This window comes from Salvelinus namaycush, chromosome 39, assembly GCF_016432855.1.
Source record: "Salvelinus namaycush isolate Seneca chromosome 39, SaNama_1.0, whole genome shotgun sequence".
NCBI lineage: Eukaryota > Metazoa > Chordata > Actinopteri > Salmoniformes > Salmonidae > Salvelinus > Salvelinus namaycush.
The window spans coordinates 16,017,737-16,044,085 of NC_052345.1; the positions used below are offsets into that span (position 1 = coordinate 16,017,737).

A 26,349-nucleotide genomic window follows, 5' to 3' on the forward strand; every position below is an offset into this window, starting at 1 on the left:
ACCGGTTTCCTACACTGACCCAGCTCAAATGGAACTGACCCCCAGCCCTGTTACAAAGTATTACACACCTACCTACGGTCAATAAGGAGGAAGCGCAAGGCTGTGAGCAGTAAGTTCATTTCATACTGCTTCCACCTAGCCAGCCTTATCAGATCAGTAAAGTGCGGTGGACGAGGGCAGACGGCTACGTTTTCACACAGGGAAAAAAACGCAGCTCGTGGCATTTCACCTACCGAGTCGCTGACGTGTGGACAGACGTCGTACAGCTTGGCGCCGTCCTCCACATTCATGGAACACCTGCAGTAGTAGAGAGAAGTTGAGGCTAAGCATGAAGCAGACCCATGTAAATGAAACCGTTTTGAATTCACACTCATACTGGGACAGATTTTGTACCTGGCGCCATTGGAAAGCTTGAGGATTATGTGGTTGGTCAGGTCGTACACCTTCCCCAGCCAGAAGTCGTAGGCTATGTAGTCCCCATACATGAAAGACTAGCAGGGAACACGCATGAAACAAATGATTGAAGCAGAGACATTGACGTGGTACACATACAGTTCCAGTCAAAAGTTCAGACACACTCACTCCCAGGTTTTTATTCATTTGTACTATTGTCTACATTGTAGAATTGTGAAGACATCAAAACTCTGAAATAACACATATGGAATCATGTAGTAACCAAAAGATATTTTATATTTGACATTTTTTAAAGTAGCCATCTGATGCTGCACGCCACTCTCCTTCTTGGTCAAATAGCCCTTACACAGCCTGGAGGTGTGTTGGGTCATTGTCCTGTTGAAAAACAAATAGTCCCACTAAGCCCAAACCAGATGAGATGGCGTATCGTTGCAGAATGCTGTTGTAGCCATGCTGATTAAGTGTAAATTGATTTCTAAATTAAAAAATCAGACAGTGTCACCAGCAAAGCACCCCCACGCTTCACGGTGGGAACCACACATGCAGAGATCATCCATTCACCTACTCTGCGTCCCACAAAGACATGGCGGTTGGAAACAAAAATCTCAAATTTGGACTCATCAGACCAAAGGACAGATTTCCACTGGTCTAATGTCCATTGCTCGTGTTTCTTGGCCCAAGAAAGTCTCTTCTTATGTGTGTCCTTTAGTAGGAGTATCTTTGCAGCAATTCAACCATGAAGGCCTGATTCACAGTCTCCTCTGAACAGTTAATGTTGAGATGTGTCTGTTACTTGAACTCTGTGAAGCATTTATTTGGGCTGCGATTTCTGAGTCTGGTAACTCTAATGAACTTATCCTCTGCAGCAGAGGTAACTCTGGGTCTTCCTATCCTTTGGCGGTCCTCATGAGAGCCAGTTTCATCATAGCGCTTGATGGTTTTTGCAACTGCACTTGAAGAAACCTTCAAAGTTCTTGAAATATTCCAGACTGACTGACCTTGTCATAAAGTAATGGACTGTTGTTTCTCTTTGCTTATTTGAGCTGTTCTTGCCATAATATGGACTTGGTCTTTTACCAAATAGGGCCATTTTCTGTATACCACCCTTACCTTGTCACAACAACTGATTGGCTCAAATGCATTAAGGAAAGAAATTCCACAAATTAACTTTTAACAAGGCACACCTGTTAATTGAAATGCATTCCAGGTGACTCATGAAGCTGGTTGAGAGAATGCCAAGAGTGTGCAAAGCGGTCATCAAGGCAAAGGGTGGATACGTTGAAGAATCTTAAATAAATACAAATTTTTGATGTGTTTAACACTTTTTTGGTTATTACATGATTGTGTCATTTCATAGTTTTGATGTCTTCATTATTATTCTACAATGTAAAAAATAAAGAAAAACCCTGGGATGAGTAGGTGTGTCCAAACTTTTGACTCGTACTGTGTGTGTGTGGGGGGTGTATATCTTTGCCAAAGAATAGAGGAGTAAATTATGTACCACCTTCAAGGCATAGGCTACCACAGGAGATACACGAGAAGGACAAGACAATTGAATATCCTAATTAAATTAGTATTTATAAGCAAATGGTTCATTAAAATAGAAATCCTAACAAGAACAAATTTAATTGAATAAATCACATGGAAATGCTTCCATCTTGCAACTCCTCTGTGGACATAGGGTGGTCAAGGGAACATTATGTAATTTGTTTTTTTCTTACCCAGATGTGATGTAGGTCTTTACTGTTGACAGGGTAAAGGACACAGTTGGTCCCCACTAGTTTTACAGCACACTCTATGTCGATGTTGGTCACGATGCCACACTGGTTGTCCTGGAAACCACAACCGCAAACAAGACAAGGGTTACCATATCACCATCACCCTACGCTCTATCCAAAAACAATGCACCAATTTGTGTCGGTGCGTTTTGGTTCTCTATCACTAGTCAACTCAACAAATACCACCTAGGGACAGGTGTTGAATATTAGCATAAGCTACACATACGCCAAAATGTTTACTCAATATATCAGTGTGCTTGCATCAGTCGCCACCTTAACAAAGAGGACATGTAAGCGCTTTCTGATAAAGGCATGTTAGCACATTCTACATCAAACACCGCAGCCTGTACAGTCATCCTGTGTTGGTACGCCGGTCATGTAGGGTGTCATCAGCTAACACAGTGTAGTGATACGACAGGAGAGGGAGCTCGGCTTACGTTAGAATTCATCCGCCGCACAATGTCTCGGATAACGATGGATCGATCTATAAGTTTCAGCTGCAACAGAGGGTGGAGAAAAGAGAGCGGGGGTGAGATGAGAACATCATAGAATACAGAGACAAGACCGACAACTCAAGTGGTCTAATTTCAGAGGTCATTTTAGCATCTGGGTGGCAGCTGGGATGCCACTGGGACCTGGTTACCAACCCAATCATCTCATCTGAACACAGTCTTATGACTGCTGCCTGACACCAATAGTGATATGGCAGCAGTGAGGTAGACTGTGCTAAATACTAGTCAACCTTTTCCAAACCACAATAAGCAGTGTCTGTAGGGCGCTGCACATAATCCCAACTACACCAAAAAATACATACAACACATTTGATGACAGAACACGAGTGTCTTCAGAAAGTATTCAGACCCCTTGACTTTTTCCACATTTTGTTACGTTACAGCCTTATTCTAAAATGTATGTTTCCCAACCCCTCATCAATCTACACACAGGTTATACATTTTTGCTTATTTGTAATTTAAAACCCCCCACAGAAATCCCATTTACATAACTATTCAGACCCTTTACTCAGTTATTTTGTTGAAGCATCTTTGGCAGCGATTACAGCATCGTGTCTTCTTGGGTATGACGCTACAAGCTTGGCACCTGTATTTGAGGAGTTTCTCCCAATCTTCTCTGCAGATCCTCTCAAGCACAGGTTGGGTGGGGAGCGTTGCTGCACAGCTATTTTCAGGTCTCTCCAGAGATGTTCGATTGGGTTTCAAGTCCGGGCTCTGGATGGGCCACTCAAGGACATTCATCGATTTATCCTGAAGCCACTCCTGCATTGTCTTGGCTATGTGCTTAGGGTCGTTGTCCTGTTGGAAGGTGAACCTTCGCCCCAGTCTGAGGTCCTGAGCGCTCAAGGACCTCTGTACCTTGCTACGTTCATCTTTCCCTTGATCCTGATTAGTCTCCCAGTCCCTGCCACTGATAAACATTCCCACAGCATGATGCTGCCACCACCATGCTTCACTGTAGGGATGGTGCCAGGTTTCTTCCAGATGTGACGCTTGGCATTCAGGCCAAAGAGTTAAATCTTGGTTTCATCAGACCAGAGAATCTTGTTTCACATGGTCATTAGGTGCCTTTTGGCAAACTCCAAGGGGGCTTTCATGTACCTTCTACTGAGGAGTGGCTTGCGTCTAGCCACTCTACCATAAAGGCCTGATTGGTGGAGTGCTGCAGAGATGGGAAAATCTTCCAGAAGGACAACCATCTCCACAGAGGAAGTCTGGAGTTCTGTCAGAGTGACCATCGGGTTCTTGGTCACCTCCCTGATCAAGGTCCTTCTCCCCCGATTGCTCAATTTGGCAGGGCGGCCAGCTCTAGGAAGAGTCTTGGTGGTTCCAAACTTCTTCCATTTAAGAATGATGGTGGGCACTGTATTCTTGGGGACCTTCAATGCTGCAGACATTTTTGGTACCCTTCCCCAGATCAGTGCCTCGACACAATCCTGTCTCAGAGCTCTACGGATAATTCCTTCAACCCCATGGCTTGGTTTTTGCTGTGACATGCACTGTCAACTGTGGGACCTTATATAGACAGTTGTGTGCCTTTCGAAATCAAGTTATAGGAACATAAACAGTGGGAAAAAAGGACGCACCTGAGCTCAATTGAGTCTCAAAGCAAAGGGTCTGAATACTTATGTAAATAAGGCTGTAATATAACAAAATTATGAAAAAGTCAAGGGATCTGAATACTTTCCAAAGGCACTGTATATAAACTCAGCAAAAAAAGAAACATCCTCTCACTGTCAACTGCATTTATTTTCAGCAAACTTAACATGTGGAAATATTTGTATGAACATAACAAGATTCAACAACTGAGACAAACTGAACAAGTTCCACAGACATGTGACTAACAGAAATGGAATAGTGTCCCTGAACAAAAGGGGGGGGGTCAAAATCAAAAGTAACAGTCAGTATCTGGTGTGGCCACCAGCTGCATTAAGTACTGCAGTGCATCTCATCGTGGACTGCACAAGATTTGCCAGTCTCACTTGCTGTGAGATGTTACCCCACTCTTCCACCAAGGCACCTGCAAGTTCCCAAACATTTCTGGGGGGGAATGGCCCTAGCCCTCACCCTCCGATCCAACCTGTCCCAGACGTGCGCAATGGGATTGAGATCCGGGCTCTTCTCTGGCCATGGCAGAACACTGACATTCCTGTCTTGCAGGAAATCATGCACAGAACGAGCAGTATGGCTGGTGGCGTTGTCATGCTGGAGGGTCATGTCAGAATGAGCCTGCAGGAAGGGTACCACATGAGGGAGGAGGATAACTTCCCTGTAACGCACAGCGTTGAGATTGCCTGCAATGACAAGCTCAATCCGATGATGCTGTGACACACAGCCCCAGACCACGACGGACCCTCCACCTCCAAATCGATCCCGCTCCAGAGTACAGGCCCTCGGTGTAACGCTCATTCCTTCGACGATAAACATGAAGCCGACTATCATCCCTGGTGAGACAAAACCGCGGCTCGTCAGTGAAGAGCGCTTTTTGCCAGTCCTGTCTGGTCAAGCTACAGTGGGTTTGTGCCCATAGGCGACGTTTTTGCCTGTGATGTAAGGCAGGTCCTCACCAGACAACAGGCCTACAAGCCCTCAGTCCAGCCTCTCTCAGCCTATTGCGGACAGTCTGAGCACTGATGGAGGGATTGTGCATTCCTGGTGTAACTCGGGCAGTTGTTGTTGCCATCCTGTACCTGTCCCGCAGGTGTGATGTACGGATGTACCGATCCTGTGCAGGTGTTGTTACACGTGGTCTGCCACTGCGAGGAAGATCAGCTGTCCGTACTGTCTCCCTGTCTTAGGCGTCTCACAGTACGGACATTGCAATTTATTTCCATCTGCAGTCCTCATGCCTCCTTGCAGCATGCCTAAGGCACGTTCACACAGATGAGCATGGACCCTGGGCATATTTCTGTGTTTTTCAGAGTCAGTAGAAAGGCCTCTTTAGTGTCATACGTTTTCATAGCTGTGACCTTAATTGCCTCCCCTCTGTAAGCTGTTAGTGTCTTAACGACCGCTCCACAGGAGCATGTTCATTAAATGTTTATGGTTCATTGAACAAGCATGGGAAACAGTGTTACAAAACCTTTACAATGAAGATCTGTGGAGTTATTTGGATTTTTACGGATCATCTTTGAAAAACCGGGTCCTGAAAAGGGGCCGTTTCCTTTTTTTGTTGTTGCTGAGTTTAGTACAAGGTATGAAAGTCGACTTTGACCGCAACTTCACCCTGCCTGGTCTCGCTCATCCGAATGACACACAAGGTCGTACAGAGACAACGCACTGAGTTTATTCAGGGATCTCTGGGGAAGCGGGGATAAGAGCATTCGAGTAGAAGATCAACATTTGCATGTCAGAGGGTTCAGTTCAGTCTCACTCTCGGCACACACACACAGAACTGGGAAAATACTGTTGGAATGATGCCCTTGTTAATCTACAAAACGTCACAGAGAATAACATACCAAAATACCACCACTGCAGCAGGAAAGTGGCAGTTTAAGAGAGGCACTACTAATTATAAATTATCTATATACCCTGACAGCCCTATGTACAGCAATAGCCTAATAATAGGTTGGTGGGTAGATAAAGGGATAGACAGATGGATGAATGAATTGGTATACAGGGAAATTACTAAATGAAATCAGAATTTACTGGGTGGAAGTAATCAATGAGTGAATGGAGAAAGGAGAATAAATAGGGTTGGGACTGACTGGGTAAGGCTGTAGCTGGGTCTTGTCTAGATGAGATCCATCTTCTGCAAATTTGACCAAATATTTTTAAGCATTTTCGCTAACCCTAACCTAATTCTCCTAACCTGCTGCGTAAGTTCACCTAACCTGCTGCGTAAGTTCACCGAAAAGTCAATTGACAAAAGCTGCATCTCTTCTAGACAAAACCCAATAACTGAAGGGGGGGGGGGGGGGGGGGGGGCACAGATGCCTTGAGGGGATGACTGGGAAACCCTGTGCCTCCAAGCACCATTCTCCTGTTAACACACTTGGTGAGATGAAATGTTCAGAATGTTGCACGGAGAATTGCAATGAATAGAGCGGACATACTCCTTGAAAAGACAATCATATCTGTTCTACTCCATACACTTCTGAAACAGACAATACCTTTGAAAACTGATTCCCAATAAGATACAGTAACTCAAAATAGCCTTTACAGTCTGTATTCCTCACAGTTTTAGCTATAATTTAAGCGTATCTATAATCATCCACCATGTCGATGCGGTAGACGAACAGGACTGGGGAATGGGAATTACACACAGGAGAACAAACAGACCACGCAACAACAGAACCACTCGAGAGTCAAATCAGCATCGTTGCGGTCTATTCCATTTTCCACGTGATGACACGTACTGTTCTCAAAATGTGGGGAGACAGAGCGCTCTTCAAAGGCAAGAGGCATTCAGTAAGCCAGGGATAGGCTAGTGGTGGGGTGGCAACATGCTCCATAATACTAAATCAGTGTAATGTGGCTAGCACTAGTAGCGTCAAGCTGCTCCTCCGGCTGGAGTTCGAATGGGTGGCAGGTGCCAGCCGGATGCCATCACCTACAATAGAATTCTGGAGGAGAGGAGGGAGGCAGGACGAGAGATGATTAGGAGGAAGAAGAGGAGAGAAAATTAGGAGGGAGGACGTGTGGTTATGAAGTGGAAGGGTGCGAGTGTGTGTTAGCCAAAATTGGACATTACGGAGATTTTTTTTTAAAGCAATTACTCTTGTATTCCTGTATCTCTTGTACACACAAACACCACAATCTGATTGGGCTGCAGCTATCTCCATGTTTTCAGGCTCTGCTGTCTGGACTATAACCTTACTCCTGTAAATTGTGGGGCGAGGAGGAGGCGGGCAAGATAGGATCGACGCTCCATTTACACACAGCGCCGTCTTAGCAGTCACACCAGTTCCAGTGTAGAGGCTGGACACACTCATGCATGCACACTTACACATACACAGATAGGCCTACACTGAAGCATGCGCACACAGTCCCTTGTGTGTGTTTAGTGATTCTAACTCTGCCATGGAGAAGAGGGGTCAGGCAGCCTCCGGATGCACCAACTGTCTCGCTGCGTAGGAACCACGAGGCTAATATCAATACACTCAACCAAATATGACGGAAGCAACCATGTGAAGTACTAAGATATGACATTACAATAATACAATAGGGCCCCGTTTCCAGAAAGCATATTCTACCATGACTATTTTCTAGCTATCAAAACACTGCAGTTTAGCTTAGTTATCATTCATTATTCATAGTACGCTTGTAACACAGTTGCGGTTCCACTCCCAGAAATAGTCAGAGGGAGAGGAGGACAGGATGAGAGGGAGATAGCAGAGGAAGGGTATACAGTCACTGATCTCATATAGAAGTGCAGAGAAAGAAAGGCATGAATATCTTCCCTCTCACTTTTCTAGTCTTTGCTTTTTTTCCTTCTCCCCCGGGCCACCAAAGGAAGCTATTTCCTAGAGATGTCACCACTGACTGTCTCATCTGTTGCCTGCCTGTTCACTGCTCAATGAGCTGATCTGTGCCTCGCCGCATCCTGCACAAATCACTGCTCCTCCTGTGGGCGTGGAACACACACACAGTATTCCATTTGTATGCATAATCAGATTGCGCAAATCCCAATTGCTCATGTGCATACATAAAACTATCACACATTACAATGCCTATGTGCAATACATAGACTATGGGAAACTACCAACAAAGAACACACACACAGGTTTTCCCCTTGTCTCAACAATGATCCTAAAGCTAGAAATATCCAGGGGGAAAACGCTGAAAATATCCTTGGTCTGTGTGTGTCACATGTTGGACGACTGCCTGGTCGACATGATAGCGTTGCTCAGGAATCCAGTGGAAACACCTGTGTGTATTGGAAAGAAACCCCGGTATTGGTGTCTTTTGTTCAGGCACCAGTAACTGTCCAATAACAATGGCTGTTAGTCAGCAGCACAGCGTCAAGCGGCAGCCTGGAAAACAGCAGGCTGTTCTGTAAAGGTGCCGCTAAAGGGGGGGGGGGGGGGGGGGGGGGGGGGGGGGGTCATTCTCATACACACTAGTGCCAACACGCACACAGTGTACTAGAACACACTAACAAAGCGGACATCTCTCTGAAGGGGCGAGCTAAGCTGTCAGGCTAAAGGCTAACAAAGCAGATATGTTCCTTTGTCTCATCTCAAGGATGGAGAGTTTGTTGATGACATCACCTTACTGTTTTACATGGTGTGGTTGCCACAAAAACAAAACATCTCAAAATGGGGTAACGGGCAAAAAAAACAAGTTTGGGAACCCCTGTGATGGACAATGGAAAAGCCTGGGGCTCTGGCAAGTAGCCACTGCTTGCAGGTCTCGGCTACATGTTACCATGTCTCATCTCAGGGATTGAGAGAGTGCCGGTGTAATATAGACAATGGACTCTGATGACTGACAGACAACCTTGGCTGGCTGCAAACCCTCCAATCACAAAGCACCTGACAACTGATGCGTCCTCTCCTTCCGTGTCGAACTAAGCCTGCAACTGTGTTGACAGTGATTGATCAACAAGTCCTTTTGCATGCTGAACAAACCCAGGCAATATCAGCTATACCACTGTATATAGACTTTTTCTATTGTATTAGTGACTGTATGTTTGTTATTCCATGTGTAACTCTGTTGTTGTCTGTGTAGGTGCAGTCCAACCCTCTAGCTGGAGATCTACTGTCCTGTAGGTTCAATCCAACCCTCTTCCTGGAGATCTAATGTCCTTTAGGTTCAATCCAACCCTCTTCCTGGAGATCTACTGTGCTGTAGGTTATCAGTCCAACCCTCTTCCTGGAGATCTACTGTCCTGTAGGTTCAGTCCAACCCTCTTCCTGGAGATCTGTCCTGTAGGTTCAGTCCAACCCTAATTTAGCATAATAAGTAGAATCAGGTGTGTTAAATTAGGGTTGGACTGAAAACTCACAGGACAGTAGATCTCCAGGAAGAGGGTTGGGCAGCCCTGGTCTAAACCTTAGATTATAAGCTTCAAACACTGAACCTGCAAATATGACATTCCTTAGTAGGTGATGGTAATTTCAGATTAAAAGTGTGTGTGGGGGGGGTAGACACCCAGTTTCCCTTATGGCTCGGCAGACAGGCAGAGATCCGCTCAGACAGATCCAGCTCATGAGCTCCATCAGCAGAATATTTGAATTTAGAATGGAAAATTAAATGTAATTTATGCAACAAATGTTAGTGCATCGAATCGTATCGCATTGAACGTTCCTCTAATCAAACCGAATCATTTCAAACTAAAACGTTTCGTTCCTGCATCACATCGGAGCCCATGTATCTAGATGCATATCAAATCGCCTCGAAAGGGAAATATGCACACTCCTAGTTGAACAGTATTGGTTTTAGTCTTCCTGGGCTCATTAACACGAGTCCCACTCTCCAGGTGGGGTGCAGGAGGAAGGATAGAGAAAAAGGAGAGAGACTGCAGCCTTGGGCCACGCCTGTTCTCCATTCACATTGAGCATGTTGATACTTAAAAATGATAAAGATCAAATATTTATCTCATACTAGATTCACCCTCTCACACACACAACAGGGCCGTGTACGACACCTACACACAAAAGGATTCTACACACACACCTCCCTACATTTCCCTCCATCTCCAGCAGACCAGCCATGTCTGACAGCGCTGGAGGTCCATTGATCCAGACAGTGGGAGCACACAGCTCCATTAGAGGGGCTTTGTAGTAATGCTAAAGGCGTTTACTCCTGTTCTCCTGAGGGAGAGGAGAACCAGGTGGCGTTTAGAGAACTGACAGTCCGATATAAAACCACTATATACTTCTGGAACAACTGATGGGAGCTGAGGAAGGGTCAGCAGCGAGAGAGAGTAACTGATTGAGAGTGAAAATAGTGGCAGGGCAATAGGACACAGGGAGACCGTCAGACGGATAAGGGGAGGTGGACGGAGAGGAGGGGTGGAAAGAGAGCGGGAGGGAAGAGCAAGGCAGAGGTGAAAAAAACAACAGAGCGAAAGAGAGCCAGACACAGAACCAGCCTGTCTCCCCCACTGTGAGGTGTCAATACTGCAGAGGGAGAGAGGCTGCAGCCAGCCGGCCTTTCTCCGCAAGTCCTCAGTGGACACATCTACCACACACAGGGAAGCAGAGAGAGCGAGCGAGGCAGAGGGAGAGAGAGAATTAACTACAGGACAAAATACAAACCCTGCAACCCAAAAAAGCCTGTGGAGTTGATGGTATCCTCAATGAAATATACAGACCACAAATTCCAATTCACTATACTTTATCATCCTCAGCTCTGGCATATTCCTCAATATTTGGAACCAAGGACTGATCACTCTAATCCACAAAAGTAGACAAATTTGACCCCGATAACTACCGTGGGATATGCGTCAGCAGCAACCTTGGGAAAATCCTCTGCATTATCATTAACAGCAGACTTGTACATTTCCTCAGCGAAAACAATGTACTGAGCAAATGTCAATTTGGCTTTTTACCAAATCAGCATACAACAGACCACGTATTCACCCTGCACACCCTAATTGACAAAAAAACAAAGGCAAACATCTTCTAATTTTTTGTTGATTTAAAAAAAGCTTGACTCAATTTCACATGAGGGCCTGATATACAAATTGATGGAAAGTGGTGTTGGGGGGAAAACATACAACATTATAAAATCCATGTACACAAACAACAGGCGCGTGGTTAAAATTGGCAGAAAACATTTGTTTCCACAGGGCCGGGTGAGTAGGGTGAGACAGGGATGCAGCTTAAGCCCCACCCCCAACATATAAACAAATTGGCGAGGGCACTAGAACAGTACGCAGCACCCTGCCTCACCCTACTAGAATCTGAAGTCAAATGTCTACTGTTTGCTGATGATCTGGTGCTTCTGCAGCACCTAGGTCTTCTGCACAGATTGTCAGACCTGGGCCCCGAAAGTAAATCTCAGTGAGACAAAAATAGTGAACCACCGTTGCCCTACTGCACACAAACTATACATACCTTGGCCTAAACATCAGCGCCACAAGTAACTTCCACAAAGCTGTGAACGATCTGAGACAAGGCAATCATCCGATGTCTATGCCATCATTATGATCTGGCTAAAAATACTTGAATCAGTTATAGAACCCATTGCCCTTTGTTGTGAGGTCTGGGATCCGCTCACCAAAAAAGAATTAAGAAAATGGGACAAAGACCAAATTGAGGCTCTGCATGCATAATTCTGCTCAAATATCCTAGGAACTGTTGTGAGTGTAATGTTTACTGTTCCTTTTTTATAGTTTATTTCACTTTTGTTTATCATCTATTCCACTTGCTTTGGCAAAGTAAACATTTTCCCCATGCCAATAAATCCCTTAGAAAGAGAGAGCGAGAGAGTGAGCATCAGATACATCATCTAAGGAGGGGTGTGGTTGACAACAACCCTTCCACATTACATCACTGCTCTGCATTCTCCAGCACAGTACTCCACAGGGACAGGGAGGAGGGGAAGAGAGGGATAGGAGGAGGAGGGAGGACAGCTTATCATTTCACATCTTTGTAGTGAGTTACCGAGGCGATTCTCTCGAGCCCTAGGCTATAGGGAAGGATGGATCCAAGATGACTTAGCTGCTTCTCTCCTCTCACCTCCACCTGCTGTAACGCCTCTTCACCTTCCAGACCTGTCACTTTCTCTCAATCTGCTGATGATCCCTTGTTCTGGCTGCTTGTGAATGTGTGACGTGTGAGTGTGCACTCTACGCTAAGGCCCTGGCACCTGCTTAACATTACTCAAGCTCATACACTCCCTTCTTACACTGAGGCTACTTGGCAGTGGCAGTGTGTCCCGGATTACTTCATTAATAGTCAGCCACAGGGCCTGCAGCTTAGCCTATTCTCTGAGAACTGCAGGACTAGAACCAGGTTGCTAAGTAGCAAAGAGGCTAGTAATCAAAAAGCTACATAGCGCTAATTGCGTCAAAACAAACGTCATGACGACATGTCAATTACCATGTGAGAAGAATGGCGTAACATCACGGTGGGGTCAGTCGTTTAGTCTTAAATGTAAGTCAATTAGGATCATCCGATGTCTAAATACAGATACCCTAATTTGTGATAGCCATTCCCTACTGAGGAGGCTTAAACTAACCGCTAATGGCAATTATTCAAGCACCATGCTAATGAGTTGGCTGGATAATTAATAACCTAATAATGACAAGATGGTTGATGTCTCAATATGATTGGAGAAGGCTAGCTAGCTACTGTTATCAGCACATGTGGAGTGACTCGCAAGGCATCAACTGTATAGGCCAGGGCTTCCCAAACTCAGTCCTGCACCCCCGGTTACACCTTTTGTTTGTTGCCTTAGCACTACACAGCTGATTCAAATAATCAAAGCTTGATGAGTTGGTTATATGAATCAGCTGTGTAGTGCTAGGGCAAAAACCTAAACTGCACCCATCACAGAGATGGATCCTTCCAACCTCCCATACATCACCAGCAGACAGGCCATGAGACGGGGGGGGCAAAAAGGTGACAAAGGTGACAAATAGGACCAAGGCTTATGTATGACATGTTCTCCAGAGGGGACAGAGCAGGAGAGACGAGGTCAGAAAAACAAAGCATGAGCCTTGTGCTGCTGCTTACGAGCCTCTAGAAAGCATACCTCTAATGCCTTTTCAGCTAGTCGTGTGGTGATACCTAATGTATATCAAACCACATTCCAGTGCCCAACACAGGCCGTTATCTTACGGAATACTCACTCATTACCCCGGATAAACCAGAGTCATAAACAATACGGGTGAATGCTGATACTCAGCATTTTAGCCTAGCATAGATTAGCAATACCTGTAAACAGCATCCTGAAAGGACCGCACTCTACCTTCCGGACAACAAAAGGAGACCAAATACTCCCAAGTCGGTATGTAAAAAGAGATATTGGCCTATTGAGCAAACTAAGGGGTTAGGCCTATAACTGCAACTGCTTGCAACAAGAAAACAAAAACCTCTAAAAATAGACCCTGGTAAAATAAGAAATTAAAGGGGAAAAAGGAAAAAAAAGAACCAATGGGACAGAAGGGGGGGCCTTATCACTTAAGGACAAAAAGCTCTTCATTAGCATAGCAACCATCTGCCCAGAGCTAGCCCATCTCTTCCTCTTTCCCTCCCTCTTCTTGTTCCCCTCACTGTATCTCTCCCTCGTGCCCCCTCTCATTTCTCCTCATTCTCTTTCCAGCTCCCTTCATCCTCTTTCTCCCCTTACTCTCTCCATCCCTCTCTCTCCTCCCTTCTCTCTTCGTCCCCCTCTCTCTCTCTCTCTCCCTCTCTCCCTCTGCGGTAGAGTCGGCAGCAGTAGCCCCTGGCCACGGCTGCACCCACCGTCATTAGCAGCATCACGCCACACTCCACCCCTCCTCCACCCCCAGGGCCTAGGCGTCACGGTCACCTCAGACCCCCGTCTGACAGCTCCGTCTCCGAGCACAGCCTTGAATAAGGGATAAGAGGGTGGGAGGGAAAACATCGCCCCGACCTCAGTACCACGCCCTGCGTTCCACTGTCAGCTACCTGCTGCAGTCAGAGCCTTGGAAAGCCTATCAAAAGAAAGCTAGGGAGTGCTAGACAGTGTAATGCAGCAACGGGGCTGAGTTAGCTAGTGTCCTAGCAATGCTGCTGTGTGCTCAGTGTCGCTGTACTGAATTGTAGGCAGCCACAGGCTTCCACAGCATGAACCCTGTCAAAGACCTTCAATAGACCCCTTAACCTCATTGAGGGACCATTGAGAGACAATGTCCTTCGTAGTCAAGGGATGCACTATTTTCAGTCCTAGCGTCCTTGCTAGGCTAGCGATGTAATGGTTGCTATTCAGGAGGCACCTCCAGTTAGCGGTTATTCCATTTAACTGAGCGCAATATGAACAGCTTTTCACACAGGTCTTGATGAAGACAGCAAGGTTGAAACATGGGCTTCTTCGTACAGTTTATAATATGACTAGCCCACCATTGTGAGAGCGCAAAGCGCCTTCCTATCCAATCAGGTTTAAAACGGGTAGCTATAGATTCTATTCAACTGAGCCTCATTAAAACCATTTCACTTTTAATTCTTGAAGAAAGCAAAATTGAAACATTGGTTAGTAGTCCACCTCTGATAGAACTAGCAAAGCAACGCACCTTCCTTTCCAATCAGGTTGGATGGAGAGATCACTAGAGGAAAATGATTGCCCGCTCAAACAAAGACGTCACAGAGAGAGGCGGTGTCCTTGACCTAGATGATATTTAATATATCTTTTTAATGAACTTTTATTTAACTAGGCAAGTCAGTTAAGAACAAATTCTTATTTACAATGACGGTCTACCCCGGCCAAACCCGGATGACGCTGGGCCAATTGTGCGCCGCCCTACGGGACACCAATCACGGCCGGATGTGATACCTCACACCCATTATCTCTTATGAGGCTCAACGCAATGTGCCAAGCTTTACACATATCCCTCATATCTTTCACTGTCTCAGAGTCAGGCGGTGAATGAAATATGCAAAGCATGTTCTTGACCGGCTTGAATAATGGGGTTCTGGGAAGTGATTGAAACTAGAGGTCAACCGATTAATTGGAATGGCCCATTTCAAGTTTTCATAACAATCAGAAATCGATAATTTTGGACGCCGATTTAACACTTTTATTTAACTATGCAAGTCAGTTAACAACACATTCGTATTTTCAATGATGGCCTAGGAACGGTGGGTTAACTGCCTTGTTCAGGGGCAGAACGACAGATTTTTACCTTGTCAGCTCAGGGATTCAATCTTGCAACCTTACGGTTAACTAGTCCGACGCTCTAACCACCTGCCTCACTAGGAGCCCGCCTGTTACGCAAATGCAGTAAGAAGCCAAGGTAAGTTGCTAGCTAGCATTAAACTTATCTTATAAAAAACAATCAATCATAATCACTAGTTATAACTACACATGGTTGATGATATTACTAGTTTATCTAGCGTGTCCTGCGTTGCATATAATCGATGCAGTGCGCATTCGCGAAAAAGGACTGTCGTTGCTCCAACGTGTACCTAACCATAAACATCAATGCCTTTCTTAAAATCAATACACAGAAGTATGTATTTTTAAACCTGCATATTTAGCTAAAAGAAATCCAGGTTAGCAGGCAACATTAACCAGGTGAAATTGTGTCACTTCTCTTGCGTTCATTGCACGCAGAGTCAGAGTATATGCAACATTTTGGGTCGCCTGGTTCATTGCAAACTAATTTGCCAGAATTTTACGTAATTATGACATAACATTGAAGGTCGTGCAATGTAACAGGAATATTTAGACTTATTGATGCCACCCGTTAGATAAAATACAGAACGGTTCCGTATTTCACTGAAAGAATAAATGTTTTGGAGATGATAGTTTCCGGATTCAACCATATTAATGACCTAAGGCTCGTATTTCTGTGTGTTATTATGTTATAATTAAGTCTATGATTTGATAGAGCAGTCTGATTGAGCGATGGTGGGCACCAGCAGGCTCGTAAGCATTCATTCAAACAGCACTTTCGTGCGTTTTGCCAGCAGCTCTTCGCAATGCTTCAAGCATTGCGCTGTTTATGACTTCAAGCCTATCAACTCCCGAGATTAGGCTGGTGTAACCGATGTGAAATGGCTAGCTAGTTAGCGGGGTGCGCGCTAATAGCGTTTCAAACGTCACTCGCTCTGAGACTTGGAGTAGTTTTTCCCTTGCTCTGCATGGGTAACGCTGCTTCGAGGGTGGCTGTTTTCGATGTGTTCCTGGTTCGAGCCCAGGTAGCGGCGAGGAGAGAGATGGAAGCTATACTGTTACACTGGCAATACTGAAGTGCCTATAAGAACATCCAATAGTCAAAGGTATATGAAATACAAATCGTATAGAGAGAAATAGTCCTATAATAACTAGAACCTAAAACTTCTTACCTGGGAATATTGAAGACTCATGTTAAAAGGAACCACCAGCTTTCATATGTTCTCATGTTCTGAGCAAGGAACTTAAACGTTAGCTTTCTTACATGGCACATATTGCACTTTTACTTTCTTCTCCAACACTTTGTTTTTGCATTATTTAAACCAAATTGAACATGTTTCATTATTTATTTGAGGCTAAATTGATTTTATTGATGTATTATATTAAGTTAAAATAAGTGTTCATTCAGTATTGTTGTAATTGTCATTATTACAAAAAACAAAAAAACAAACAAACAAAAACAAAAAAACGGACGATTAATCGGTATTGGCTTTTTTGGTCCACCAATAATCGGTATCGGCTTTGAAAAATCATAATGGGTCGACCTCTAATTGAAACAGTGCCACGCCAGTGGAAGATCTGAGACCAATCACACGATACTCTCCTTTTGGAGATGTAATTAAGATTTCATAGGGAAAATGTGGCATAGCTTATTACAGTGCAGATAAAATTGTGTCAGTCTGCCATTGTTGATGCAGCGGCCTGCATCTAAATAAGTTTCCACAGGGGAACTTGATGAAGAGTAATATGGTTCCACCTGAAGAAGAAAAAAACGACAGAGGTGACAGTGGGAAATGCAAGCTTTGCACCCCACGGGGATGCTTCTTTTTCTATTACGCTGTCTCCGAGTACATTTGCGAGGAACTGAATGCGAGAGGGAATTAGTTCAACTTTACCTCACGGACGCATATGTCACGTTGAGACAACAAGTTACAAGACTGAGCCTTAGTCTCGACAAACAAGTAGACAGGCCTATGTTGTTCGCCTTCTCTGTCTTGAAGTAAATATCTGCCATACAAATCCTGAATAAACTCCTCATTGGTAAAAACCTTTGAGGAAGACAGTAGCAGTGAGGGAGACAGAGGCTGGTGAATCAGGTAATCAGATAGCCAGGCTTCTCTAATAGGAAAGCCTTGTAAAATCAATGGCAGAAAGTAGCTACAAAGGGGTGGAAAGCAGTGACGCCTTACAACACTTTAAACCAATCCCTTGCTTGGGTGGAGAATGGAAAAGGTGCCCACTAAATTAGTTTGTGCCGTAGGATCAACAGTGGTCGGGAATAGTTGATTAAAATCCCATCAAAATATGTTGACGTATGCTGTGTTTGTGGTTACTTTCAATTTCAAGAAATCCGAGACCGTCGGCAACAATTGATACATAAACTTTTACCATAGCCTGTAAGTAGACACGTCAAAAACATTTTTTTGTAGTGATCAAGCAGAGGAGTTGTAGTGCCTTCAACGACTCAATTTTATGTATAGAGCACATCTCTGGCAAAACAGAATTCCGTTTGTCCTCTAGGTTTTCTTATATTTCCTGCAATGTTACAAACTAGCATATGCAACAACTCTCCGCAAAATGTGTCCTACCCGGTGGGAAAACAGTGACTAACATAACGCAGCACCCCTTCCACGAGCACGTGGGGGGAGGTTCTTGAAATGTAAAATCCACTAAAACATTTGCACACCATTCTAGCCAAATCTTCAGACCTCCAAAGCCTGGTGTGACAACATGATTTGGATGCATGACTATGCAAAACTAGGGTTAAGGTACTGACTTTTCGTACACATTGACGCACCCCCCTATCCCAGTGTCCCCGGAAGTGTGTGAAAATGGGTATAAAACAGAGGAAGGTGAGAAATAAAAGCAATCAGTCAATCTAAGGACAGACTTTCTTGGAAATATGCCATTTTTGCATACTGCAGGAAGTGGCCTGGTCATGAATTATAGATGTGAATCTTTGAGTTGCTCAAGAGAATATGTGACTGAAGAAACACCATCTGAGCAGTAGGTAGACAGAGGATGCACACTGACAGTAGTGATGGGGGAAAACAAAATCGATACAGTTACATATCGGGATATTATTTGACGATAGATCGTATTGTATTGACAATATAATTTTTGCACTAGTTCGGTACATCTGCATCAAAACTCCAGTCATTTCCCATCTCCTTTTTAAAAATAGGTAACATATTTGTTTTCAGCACTTTTATTTCCATAACTGATCAAAACTAGTTCTCATGGCGCTCTTGTCCCTCTGCAGTAGACATATATTGAGCAATATGTTTGGAACAACGAATCGCAATAGATGTAGAACCATGAGAATCGCAATATCGTATCGTGAGGTCCCTGGCAATTCCCAGCCCTAACGGACAGCCAAACAGACGCGCACACACACAAGGAAGAAGAATACACACACAGATCAGGCTGGACAAACACACAAACTGAGGGCAATGTTTAAGGCCTAAAACAAGCATTTGGCATTCAAAGTCACACAGAGCCGGGTCACCCTTGTGTGTGTAGGTAAACATCCCTGACCCATTGCTATCCCCACAGATACATGACTAGACCTTTGTCCTGACTTCCAGAACCTGACTCCATTGCTAGAACTTTACACATTTACTCCAGAGGACAAAGCAGTACTGTTTACCGTGAGTATCTTCTAGGCCCAACCCATCCCAGCTCTACTCCCTCAGTGACCCTTTTCCATAAGGCCCTGGAGTGAGCTCCCTGTTACTGCAGTACTGAATCCCATTATGTCAATACGGCAATAGCTCTCTATTTGGTTTGTAATGATACTGGCCCGACAAAGCTTTTATGTATGGGCTTTGAGAGCTTGGATACTCTGCTTAGGGCAATCTTCCTTTCGATTCAGAATATTCATTCAATTGGACCCTATTTACCTTGATTTTTTTGTGATGGCATAGGTTATCTTTCCCTATGTAATATGATGATAGCCTCAACCTGCTTCCAACTACGTTTGGTAATTAATGTGAAATGCATTCACAGGCAAGGTTAAATACCATTTATAGCTGTGTATCGATGTATTATTGTTAATAATAAATGAAACGTCAGCAAAACCTATCCGCTTTAAATGTCAGTCATGCAAGATGCTATCCACTTTAAAACTGCCTTTGGCCAATAGAAAACTAACATTACACCATCAGTATCATTGATTAAACTGACTCCTCGTGTAGTGGAGGGTTTAGCATAGAATCAAAGATTTGTATAACTAACCCAAGATGGAAACAGGCTGTGGTCTAATGGGAGCAAATTAATAATAGTGGGCAGAACAAGCAAGAGGTGGGCAGAACCCATATTGACGCATTCTAGCATGTATTTGCATATTAGAGAAGGCCTACGCGTGTGCAATAACTCAATTCGCCCTCCTAAACAACCGCCTCTTATGGGGACAGAAAACTGCATCGAGATCAAATATGCTTCATCAATGACAAAATTAGCAGAAAGTCGGCCAAAATCCATCTCCTCCCACTGCCGGCAATTGGGCTTCCGCTCATCACATTTGGTGGATACGTCAACCAGATGCTTCAGGTTTATAGATCCGGTGAAACATCTGGGTCATTGTTCTATCAGTGATATCATTTTAGCAATCTCATCTCATATGATTATGGGTCATGGCTAGCTTGAGCTGTCAGTGTCAGATACAGCATCAGCTAGAGACCACCTTACATGAGTCAGTTAAAGTCCTTTATCTCATTGTTTAAGCAGCAGTTTAGCAAGTGTTCCCTCTCCTACAAAAGTTGTCAATGATTCATTTACTGAAAACCTAAGATGCAAACTAGTTAGTTAATTGATCAGTAACGTGCGTTTAATTAGCTAGCAAGTTAGCCTAGCCAACGTGCCAGTTACCTAAACTGGTTCGTGGAGAACGTTATACCTAAATAAATGACTAGCACACTAGCTAGTCGTTTAATCAGTAAGCAATAATAAAAAGTTAGCTAGCCAAACATGCTATTTCACACCCAGTTGTACAGCACATTTAAAGAAATGTGGGCAATATGCTGAAGCTAGGTATAGTAATTGCAACAAACAAGTACACAAGCGCGCGAATAAAACGTTCGCAATGCTGGTTATAGCGTGCTAAACCGGTGGCGGTGTACCGTTACTAATTAATTGAATCAGCTAGCGTTAGCTGTCAATAACGGGAAAACACACCTTGTGCTGGAAGTGAGCTAACTAACTAAATGTTACCTCCAACGTTGAAAACATATTGTGTGGCTAGTTAGCTAACGTTAGCAGACAATTACCTTTGTTTCCCGTATGTCTTGTTTCCCTCCTTCTGGGTACCACTGCACCCGGACAAAACCCCTTCCCAGAGGTGCCAGGCTGTCCACAACACTGCTCTCGGTGTCCGAGTTACAGGGGATACAGCCACCACCACCACCGCCGCCTCTACCTCCGCCATCTTCGAGGTCCGAGTCTGAATCAAACTCCTCCTCGCCTTGTATCATTCTGACTAGGCCGAACCGGACCAAGTCGCGATACCGACCTGACACCAAATCATGGGAGAAAAGAAGCCGCTGGGAGCCGCCTGCAGAAGGAGAGAGCGCCATGGATGGAGGCTCCGAGCCCGGGCTTACAGCCGGAGAAAGAGCTGCGTCTGTTGCTATTGCGTCCGATGCCACCGGTTCCGCCATCGCTGCAGTTGTCAGGGAATAATGCGAGAAAGGGGGAGAGATGGTGGAGAAGAAAAAAGAAAAACCTGTAACTAGGGAAGTGCACGTGTTTACGTCGGTAGGGCGCGCGCTGCGTAAATGCACTCCGAGAAGAGTCGAGGGTCTGTCAGATTGACAAAGGTGTTTTTTATTTCAGCGTTGGTTTGACTCTGAATAAATGAGTCTGAGACAGCAGACACTTATATCACACCGTTATTATAACACATCTTTCTTTATATTCTAGTCACACAGGCAGGTGTTGCTAGCTACATGATGACACAAATGTATGATGTAATGTGGCCAATTTCGTAGGATTAGGGTCCCCCTTAGGACATAGCCTAACAATAAAGTTAATGAAATATCACATCCATGATCATGGTATTTTTTATTAATATAATTTATTTTAGAAATGCAAACGTAATGAAAAAGAAGACGTAAATTTCATCAACAAGTCTGTAGCCCGGGCTCGAATAGGCGTTCTATGCCAATTTTCGCCACTTGGTGTCAGTGTCGAGTGCTGAAATTGGTTTATTATTGCAGACCATTATTGCATGGTTTCACAGGATTTTGGCATGAAATAACATATTTTATGCAGACCGTGCCTGACACTGTAGTTGTGTTATGTAGGCTAACGTGAGGGGGCATATGGGGACGTTGGTCTTATTTGTCAAGCGCAAAGATGCATGTATTAATCTATAAAAATGTATATAATGCGAGAAGCCTATTCTATTTTTTGCTAAAGGGATTCCAACAAATACAGACGCTAACTCTGTTCTATACCTGCATTTATCAGGTACCCAAAAAACAACAAGACTAATTTCGTATTGGTCAGCAACGTATTGCCAGCAGGGGATAAACTATACATTAAAACTGAAATAATGATCAACAAACTCTTACATGGGGGAAAAAAACATGAACCACAATCTCGAGACAATTGATGTACAATGGAAAAGTTTCCCTTATTTGAGTTACATGACGTTTGGTAAATAGATGAGGGCAACCGATAAGATTCGTAATACAATCACCAGTAGGCCTATTCTATGCAGAAAATTCTGATAGAGTGATATTGATATCAACATTTAAATAAAATAGCCATTTTACAATTACACACAGCCTATATTCCACTTATATTTGAAATTATACACTGAACAAAAATATAAACGCAATATGTAGTGTTGGTCCCATGTTTCATGAGCTGAAATATAAGGTCCCAGACATTTTCCATGTGCACAAAAAGCTTATTTCTCTAAAATGTTGTGCACACATTTGTTCACATCCCTGTAAGTGAGCATTTCTCCTTTGCCAAGATAATCCATCCACCTGACAGGTGTGGCATATCAAGAAGCTGATTAAACAACATGATCATTACACAATGATGTGCTGGGGACAATAAAAGCCCACTCTAAAATGTGCAGTTTTGTCACACAACACAATGCCACAGATGTCTCAAGTTTTGAAGGAGCTGCAATTGGCATTCTGACTTCAGGAATGTCCACCAGATAATTGATCATTTAATGTTAGTTTCTCTACCATAAGCCACCTCCAGCTTCATTTTAGAGAATATAACAGTAGGTCCAACCGGCCTCACGATCACAGACCATGTGTATAGTGTTGTGTAGGCGAGCGGTTTGCTAATGTCAATGTTGTGAACAAAGTGAGCCATGGGGGCGGTGGGGTTATGGTATGGGCAGGCATAAGCTACAAACAACAAACACAAATGCATTTTATCGATGGCAATTTGAATGCACAGAGATACCGTGACGAGATACTGAGGCCCATTGTCATGCCATTCATCTGCCGCCATCAACTCGTGTTTCAGCATGATAATGCACGGTCACATGTCGCACGGATCTGTACACAATTCCTGGAACCTGAAAATGTCCCAGTTCTTCCATAGCCTACATACTCACCAGACATGTCACCCATTGAGCATGTTTGGGATGCTCTGGATCGGCATGTACGACAGCGTTTTCCAGTTTCAGACAATATCCAGCAACTTCGCACAGCCATTTAAGAGGATTGGGACTACATTCCACAGGCTACAATCAACAGCCTGATCAACTCTATGAGAAAGACTGCATGCACGCTGCATGAGGCAAATGGTGGTCACACCAGATACTGACTGGTATTCTGATCCACCCTCCTACCTTTAAAAACAAAAAGGATCTGTGACCAACAGATGCATATCTGTATTCTCAGTCATGTGAAATCCATAGATTAGGGCCTAAAGAGTTTATTTCAATTGACTGATTTCCTTATATGAACTATAACTCAGTAAAATCTCATGCATGTTCATATTTTTGTCCAGTATAGAAGGCCACTGAATTTTTATATGACCTATATGTAAATTGTAATTTATAGATATAAATTAAATAAGTAAAAATATGTGATACCTAGGCTTAGCCAAAAGCCGATCCATTAGTTGCATCTTTACAAGAGGCTAATTCCAAACACAAGTGACGAATATCCCGAATAAATCCGGGTCAATATGTTTATTGTTGACAGGTATTCTCTCAGAATTTGGTCATCCAGCTTGTAGGCTTATGACTAATAGCGCTTACTGCCAACGGTATAAATACACACGGCGCACCACATTAACCTCAGACTTTACGCACAACCCGTCTTCACTTGGATCACTTGAGTGGAGCAGCTATCGAAGAGACAGGCAGCCATTCAATACCCAAGTATAAATTATATTGAAAGTTCAACATTTCTATTTGATTTAAGAGCTTGGAACTTCGATCAGACACCATGTCGACAGTCAGCGCCCTGCCTTTCCTGAAATCTAGCCTCCTAATGCGCCCTCCCATGGGTTCCCACTCCCCCAGGCGCGGGCGTCGCCACACACTCCCGGCCAGCGAGTTCCGTTGCCTCAGCCCGGAGGACGCAATCAGCGTGTTTGAGATCGAGAGAGAGGGTAACAACTTTTAACTTACTAAAATGTAGAACTTGTTTTTACCCCAATACTGGTCGTTTTTCTTTACAACGTTGTACCTAGACATTAAAAGGTATATTGATGTTTTGTGAAAAAATATATGCTTTGTCATTAATTGGACTTGTCAAATGTAGACTACTTAATGATGAGGTGCTTTACGTTTAAAGTTTACTTTTACATTTTTTTATAGACTAGGCTAATATATATTTTGGAAATAAATCTTTGGATACCAACCAAATTCATGACAAACAAACAGTCAGTCAGTCATGATGGGATTAATGTCACCAAGCATGTAAACTCAGCAAAAAAAGAAACGTCCTCTCACTTTTCAGCAAACTTAACATGTGTAAATATTTGTATGAACATAACAAGATTCAACAACTGAGACATAAACTGAACAACTTCCACAGACATGTGACTAACAGAAATGGAATAATAAGTCCCTGTACAAAGGGGGGGTCAAAATCAAAAGTAACAGTCAGTATCTGGTGTGGCCACCAGCTGCATTAAGTACTGCAGTGCATCTCCTCCTCATGGACTGCACCAGATTTGCCAGTTCTTGCTGTGAGATGTTACCCTACTCTTCCACCAAGACACCTGCAAGTTCCCGGACATTTCTGGGGGGAATGGCCTTAGCCCTCACCCTCCGACCCAACAGGTCCCAGACGTGCTCAAATGGATTGAGATCCGGGCTATTCGCTGGCCTTGGCAGAACACTGACATTCCTGTCTTGCAGGAAATCATGCACAGAACGAGCAGTATGGCTGTTAGCATTGTCATGCTGGAGGGTCATGTCAGGATGAGCCTGCAGGAAGGGTACCACATGAGGGAGGAGGATGTCTTCCCTGTAACACACAGCGTTGAGATTGCCTGCAATGACAACAAGCTCAGTCCGATGATGCTGTGACACACCGCCCCAGACCATGACGGACCTCCACCTCCAAATCGATCGCGCTCCAGAGTACAGGTCTCGGTGTGACGCTCATTCCTTCGACGATAAACGTGAATCCGACCATCACCCCTGGTGACACAAAACCGCGGCTCATCAGTAAAGAGCACTTTTTGCCAGTCCTGTCTGGTCCAGCGACGGTGGGTTTGTGCCCATAGGCGACGTTGTTGCCGGTGATGTCTGGTGAGGACCTGCCTTACAACAGGCCTACAAGCCCTCAGTCCAGCCTCTCTCTGTTTATTGCGGACTCTTGTTTATGGTTCATTGAACAAGCATGGGAAACAGTGTTCAAACCCTTTACAATGAAGATTTGTGAAGTTATTTGGATTTTTACGAATTATCTTTGAAAGACAGGGTCCTGAAAAAGGGATGTTTCTTTTTATGCTAAGTTTAGTTGGAAGTAAGCAAACTGAGATTAGACTAAACAACTATGTGTGTACTTGATCATAGCTTGTGTTGTCTGTCTGCCCTCCTCAGCCTTCATCTCTGTGTCTGGAGAGTGTCCGCTCCACTTGGATGAGGTGTGTCACTTCCTGACGCTGTGCCCTGAGCTGTCTCTGGGCTGGTTTGAGGAGGGACGCCTCGTTGCCTTCATCATAGGATCACTGTGGGACCAGGAGAAACTAGCCATGGTAAGCCCCAAGTCAAAATGTGTTGAATAAGTGGGACATTGTCTTTATTATAATGAATGACTTTTGGTAGCCTACCCAATTAATCAAAAGACAAGCTTTGAGGATGTACTTCCATGTGGTATTTTATCAATAGATAAGTACAATCATTTTTTTTAGCACAAGGACTTCAAGGTTTTTATATAAACCATCTCAAAATAAGAGAATGCAACCAACCTTACATCCACACAACCAAGCTTACATCCACATTAACCAAGCTTACATCCACACAAACCTGTCAATTCAGGGTTCAATAGAGTTGATCATGAAAAAATCTCCATGACAATGATAAATGGTTAGTCGGGTGATCTCACATTGCACTCATGCACTCAAAACTCAGCCTTCCCTCCCTCCTTTTTCAGGACGCTCTCACCCTCCACAAGCCCCATGGCTCCACGGTCCACCTCCATGTGCTTGCTGTCCACCGCACCTTCCGGCAGCAAGGCAAGGGCTCCATCCTGATGTGGCGCTACCTGCAGTACCTGCGCTGCCTGCCCTATGTGCGCTGCGCCGTGCTCATGTGCGAAGACTTCCTGGTCCCTTTCTACCAGAAGTCAGGATTTAAAGTTCAGGGCCCCAGCGACATCACCGTGGGGCCCCTGACCTTCATTGAGATGATGTACCCTGTCCGGGGCCACGCGTACATGCGCCGCAACAGTGGTGTTTGA

General features: G+C 44.3%; 2 protein-coding genes across 2 annotated transcripts in view; one reads left to right on the forward strand and one right to left on the reverse strand.

The window, feature by feature from the left end:
• LOC120032910 ((E3-independent) E2 ubiquitin-conjugating enzyme UBE2O-like) overlaps window positions 1–21,114 on the reverse strand; it is a 44,785-nt gene extending 23,671 nt beyond the window's left edge. The window contains exons 1-5 of the mRNA XM_038979168.1: window positions 20,722–21,114; window positions 2,630–2,689; window positions 2,136–2,246; window positions 394–491; window positions 234–297 (exon numbers count right to left, since the gene is read on the reverse strand). Of these exons, the coding sequence (XP_038835096.1) occupies window positions 234–297; window positions 394–491; window positions 2,136–2,246; window positions 2,630–2,689; window positions 20,722–21,111 (723 nt within the window). The 5' untranslated portion in view covers window positions 21,112–21,114. The remainder of the gene's footprint in view (window positions 1–233; window positions 298–393; window positions 492–2,135; window positions 2,247–2,629; window positions 2,690–20,721) is intronic.
• Window positions 21,115–23,880: 2,766 nt separating this feature from the next.
• Window positions 23,881–26,349, forward strand: LOC120032934 (serotonin N-acetyltransferase-like). Its single transcript, XM_038979205.1, has 3 exons — window positions 23,881–24,046; window positions 25,491–25,645; window positions 26,044–26,349. Exons 1-3 carry the CDS (start codon window positions 23,881–23,883, stop codon window positions 26,347–26,349), a joined length of 627 nt encoding a protein of 208 aa, XP_038835133.1.

What these genes read in the sequence shown, in the direction of transcription:
- LOC120032934 (XM_038979205.1), top strand. Translation starts at nt 23,881, where the DNA reads ATGTCGACAGTCAGCGCCCTGCCTTTCCTGAAATCTAGCCTCCTAATG. An exon ending in GTTTGAGATCGAGAGAGAGG is followed by an intron (nt 24,047 to 25,490) that starts GTAACAACTTTT and finishes TGCCCTCCTCAG; the next exon opens with CCTTCATCTCTGTGTCTGGA. An exon ending in ACCAGGAGAAACTAGCCATG is followed by an intron (nt 25,646 to 26,043) that starts GTAAGCCCCAAG and finishes CTCCTTTTTCAG; the next exon opens with GACGCTCTCACCCTCCACAA.